The sequence below is a fragment of the Mytilus edulis genome, chromosome 13 (assembly GCF_963676685.1).
Source record: "Mytilus edulis chromosome 13, xbMytEdul2.2, whole genome shotgun sequence".
Classification (NCBI taxonomy): Eukaryota; Metazoa; Mollusca; class Bivalvia; order Mytilida; family Mytilidae; genus Mytilus; species Mytilus edulis.
The window spans coordinates 11,152,195-11,157,441 of record NC_092356.1 but is presented as its reverse complement, the minus strand read 5'-3'; the positions used below and the strand labels follow the sequence as shown (position 1 = coordinate 11,157,441).

General features: G+C 39.5%; 1 protein-coding gene across 1 annotated transcript; it reads right to left on the bottom strand.

Moving 5' to 3' along the window:
• Positions 1–696: 696 nt before the first annotated feature.
• LOC139502144 (uncharacterized) lies at positions 697–4,669 on the bottom strand. Its single transcript, XM_071291519.1, has 2 exons — positions 982–4,669; positions 697–763 (listed from the first exon to the last, which is right to left on the bottom strand). Exon 1 carries the CDS (start codon positions 4,593–4,595, stop codon positions 1,269–1,271), a length of 3,327 nt encoding a protein of 1,108 aa, XP_071147620.1. The 5' UTR covers positions 4,596–4,669; the 3' UTR covers positions 697–763; positions 982–1,268.
• Between the last annotated feature and the right edge of the window lie 578 nt (positions 4,670–5,247).

Here is a 5,247-nt window from a genome sequence, read left to right as displayed (position 1 = left end):
ATACTTCAAGTATTTGCCACTTTACAAAATGGTTTTGAAATTACTGCAATAATAGACATAATTAATATAATATGTGTCCCTTATTGGAATTCTGAAACAAAGAAAAGTTAAGCTAATCATTTTTCATGAAATAGCGCGTAAGTATGCGTATTAGATATATCTTCTGTAAAAAATATATAATATTACGGGTTTGTATTTTTGTATTAAACAAATATGAAAAGGGTTATGTATTATGTATATGACAGGAGATCATGCTGGGTGTGTTTTGCTACTGACAAAGAATTGAAGAGACAATTGCCATTTGTTGAGACTTGGACAGGGTTTCTTTCTTTAATAATCATGCTTTGTTCATTTAATATTTGTCTAGAAACCCTGTCTTCAACCAAAAGAGCTCATTGCAGAATATGTATATGGTTTGTCTCCCCAATAATTTGTGTTAGTGGTTCTTTTCTTAGCAATATTTTCTCTACATTTACGCCATCCGTCAACAAATTTTTACTTGCATAAGCTTCTAATCTACTATAAGACGAGATTCTCACGCATCAAAACCTGAAATTTTAATATCAATTGTCAGAACCCCACTCTTCAAGATTAAATTCTGTCAAACATCAAAACACATCTATTGTGCTGAGCCGGACTCAACTAGTTTAACCAGGTGACTGCAATCGCAATCTCGATGAAGATATAACGAACACAACTTGTTTGAAATTGTAATTATAAATTCCACCAGAAAGGTTTACATGATAGTCAGTAGATTGGTAAACTGAAAGAAATAAAAATACAATATTTTACAATGTGTACGAATTAAATATGAATGTTAAATACAAGATTATTAATCGAGTCAAAAACGAAAGTAGAATTTACAGTTCATTTCTCGGAAATAAATAACTTACAGTTCGTATGTATTTATAAACCACTTATCTAAAAATAACGGAGTTAAACAGATTAATTTATCACAGTTTATGATCGAATCAAACGTACTTGACAGTGGTATGTCTCGATTTCCGTAGGAAGTTCAAATGTCGTCCATTTTCCATGCGTTGAAATATTGAAGCGGACGGTGTCACAGAAATTAAAGGTAGTCGATAATACGGTGATTTGAGAAATCGGTCCAGTTCAATTTGTTCCGGATAAATATGAAAACATGTAATAAACATTGAATGTGAAACAGAATACTCCCCGTCTGAAATCTATCTGATATCACTATTCCATAAAATATAACACATGTGAATGTCCTATCTAAATCCAATATATATATATACACATAATTACACAGGGTTGTTCTCTACTAGAAGAATCATGTCCACTATTGGGCGTGTGTAGGTTGTGGCTTTTCCGTTAACGATTACTCGCACTTCTGCTTTTCGGACATGTTCGTCTGAACTTTTAAATGAGTTCACTATAATTCCAACGGGCCATTGGGTACGGCAAAGGTTTTTGTCCTTTAGAAGAATGACGTCTCCTTCGATGAGATCACGGCGATCTTCGGTCCATTTTCGTCGTTGTTGTAGTAACGGCAGGTACTCTTTCCTCCAACGGGACCAGAAAACACTGGCAAGAGCCTGTACTCGTCTCCATTCGGCAAGACATAGATCTCGTTTATCGAATTCTCCAAGATGATCTGAGGTGAATATGTAGTCGGTTTTCTGTGTCAATAACATAGCTGGAGTTAGTATTAACGGATTCTCTGGATCTGTTGATACCGGTACCAGAGGTCTAGAGTTCACTATTGCTGAAACTTCTGCCATTAGTGTGTTGAGCACGTCATGTGTAAGGCTTCTTCCGGCTGCATTTAGAAACATAGAATCAAGAATTCTCCTGGTGATACCAATCATTCTCTCCCAGGCTCCACCCATGTGGGACGAATGCGGCGGATTGAAGATCCAAGTTGTACCAGAATTGTACAGAAAGTTCTTGAGAAGTCCATCTTCAACGTTGATTGAGTCAATCTTTAGATCGTCGATTGCGCCAATAAAGTTTGTTCCACGGTCGGATCGGAAAATTTTAACTTGACCTCTTATAGCGGCGAATCTTCTGACGGCGTTTATGAAGGCTGAAGAGCTCATTTCCTCGATTAGTTCGATGTGAACAGCTCTAGTCACTAAGCATGTGAAAAGAATTGCCCAACGTTTTGAGTTTGCGTATCCACCACGTGTTTTACGTGAAACAATTGTCCAGGGTCCAAATGTGTCTATTCCAACGTTGGTAAACGGAGGTGACGGTTCAAGACGGTCCTCTGGCAAATCAGACATGATTTGACACTCAGTTTTTCCTCTTAGTTTGCGGCATATCACACATTTGTGAATGAGAGAAGAGATCAAGCGCTTTGCTCCGACGATCCAGAATCCTGCGGATCGAATCGCTCCATCTGTGAAGTGGCGACCTTGATGTTTTATCTTGTCATGGTAGTGTCGGACTAATAATGTCGCTATATGATGGCGTCCAGGGACGATCAATGGTTTCTTTTCACGGAGGTTTAAGTCAGATTTAGCAATACGACCTCCTACTCGTAATAGTCCTCGTTCGTCCAAAAACGGATTTAAGTTAGCTATCGGGCTCCGCTTATGAATTTGTTCCCGACGTTTAATGCAATCTATTTCTTCTCCGTAAACTTCCAATTGAGCAGATATTAAGATGAAATTTTCGGCATTCGAAAATCCTTCCAGAGAATTCACTGGTGCTGCTTGTTTTGACCCGTGTAAACGGGAGAAACGTTCTAATAAGGCTATCGCTCGCACAAGTGATGTCCAGTTTGAGAATCTGTTGAATCTTTCAGTTCCGATACCTTTATGTTCAAGTGTGGCAAACGTTTTTGCAACATTAACAGTTGCACGAATTTCTCCATCTTCCTCTGGATCTATTAGCTGATATATGTCCTCAGAATTCTTCTGTTCTGAGGAAAGAAGTTGTCTTGGTCCCAATAACCATTCACTGCTATGAATTTCGTGGGCTGGTACGGACCTTGTTCCCGAATCTGCGGGATTACGGTTAGTTGGTACGTAATTCCATTGACTTGGAGAGCTAAATTTCCTTATTTTCTCTACTCTATTGGCGACATAGATAAAGAACCTTCTTGTCTCATTACTGATGTAACCTAAGACAACTTTACTGTCTGTGTAGAATTTCACGGTGTCTATATGTAAATCTAAATTATCCACAATGGTTTGTGTAATCTCAACTGCTAATACAGCAGCAGATAATTCAAGTCGTGGAATAGTGTGACCACTCGTTGGTGCAACTTTAGCTTTCCCAAGAATGAACCCTATGTTAGGTTCACCACTACTGTCGGTCGTGCGTAGATATGCAACAGCTGCTATGGCTTTTTCTGATGCATCAGAGAAGACGTGCAACTCCTTTGTGGCTGTTTTGCTGAGATACGGTACGTAGGTACGTGGAATGCGTAATGTTTCGATAGCAATTAGAGTATCTCTCCAAGATTTCCACTCCGCTGCTGTTTCATCAGAGAGAGGTTGGTCCCAATCGACGGTTTCTGATACTATTTTCCTTAATAGTAGTTTCCCTTTTATAATCACAGGAGCCAAAAATCCAAGAGGATCGTAGAGACTGTTTATCGTCGATAAAATTCCTCTCCGAGTTATTGGTTTGTTTTCAGATGATAATTGAAATAAGAAATTGTCAGTGTTTACATCCCAACTGAGTCCAAGGCTACGTTGTAAGGGTTTACTGTCGCATTCTAAGTCTAGATCTTTAAGATTTGAAGCCAAATCACTGGCATGAAATGCAGACATAACTTCCGCACAATTAGAGGCAAACTTGTGAAGGCGCAAGTTTCCATATTTTGCTAATGCTTGCTGTGTGTCCTTCATGAGCTTAACAGCTTCCTCTTTGGTAGGACATGACGTAAGACCGTCGTCAACGTAGAAGTCTCTTGTAACAAAGCTAGTCACGTGACTGCCGAACTCTTGTTCTGATGCCTGAGCTGCTTTTCTGAGTCCAAGCGTAGCAACGGCAGGTGACGGACTATTTCCAAAAACATGAACTCTCATGCGGAACTCGACAAGGTTCTCTTGTAGGTCGTTGTTTTTATGCCATAAAAATCTCAGATAATTTCGGTGGTCTTTTCTCACTACAAAGCAGTGAAACATGTGTTGAACGTCTGCAGTTACTGCGACCATTTCTTTCCGGAAACGCAGCAGTACTCCCAAGAGATCATTGGTCAAGTCTGGACCTGTTAGCAGGACGCTGTTGAGTGAAACTCCATTACATTTGGCGGAAGAATCAAACACACCCCTAATCTGATCGGGTTTCTTCGGGTGATAAACACCAAACAATGGTAAATACCAGCACTCTTCATGTTCGCCCAACGGTGGTGCGAGCTCTGCATGATTATTATCTAAGATTTTACTCATAAACGTAAGAAAATGTTCCCGCTTTACTGGGTTTCTATTCAGACTGGCGTCTAACATGTTAGCACGATGAAGAGCCTGTGGTTTGTTGCTTGGCAATGGCTGTCTTGGCACTCGGAACGGTAACGGTGCTACCCAACTTCCTTCCGAGTCTCTGACAAATTCGTTGTCCATCTGTTTCATGAACATTTTGTCTTCATATGACATTCCAGGCTTATCATCGTCCATTGTTTTTTCAAAGAGTGGCGATTGTAAATCTTTCTTAACGGGGTCTGTGTAGTTTTCCCGAATGTCAAATTTGCTTGTACATCAGTGGGAAAGCCAGTGACATTGAAGAGCTACTTCCGGTGATCCCGCGGGAAAGGGGACATAATCTAAAATTTTTGAGGTGGCGCTGTAACCAGCGTGTAAACAAAAACGTAGCCTGTGCTTCAGTCAATAAATCTATTAAAACAACGTATCATCCATCAGTATTTGAGGTTATTTTCTCATTAGAATAGATTTTGTCACACGACTGCCAAATTCGGTATTCAAATAAGTGCTCCGTTACTGAAATATGATAAACCAAAAGACTACCTCCGTTGATTTCCAAAAAACCGCGGGTAATCCCCACGACTACAAACAACTGACACAAATGCATCCTAAAGCTTTTCATTGGTCGAGATATAAATAAATGTGACCTAGAAACATATGGGCACATGACTATGTACAGGATTCCCCGTCACTCTGAGTCTTGTTTACATAATAAATACTTCAACCGGAGGTCAAAATTCAACATTTTTCAGACGTTTTGGGAGTTATTTTGGTGCAAAATCAAGCAAATTATGTCATATTTTACAGATTCTTAGCACAAAATTGATTGAGACAACGAAGGGTGATG

What these genes read in the sequence shown, in the direction of transcription:
- LOC139502144 (XM_071291519.1), bottom strand. Translation starts at nt 4,595, where the DNA reads ATGGACGATGATAAGCCTGGAATGTCATATGAAGACAAAATGTTCATG.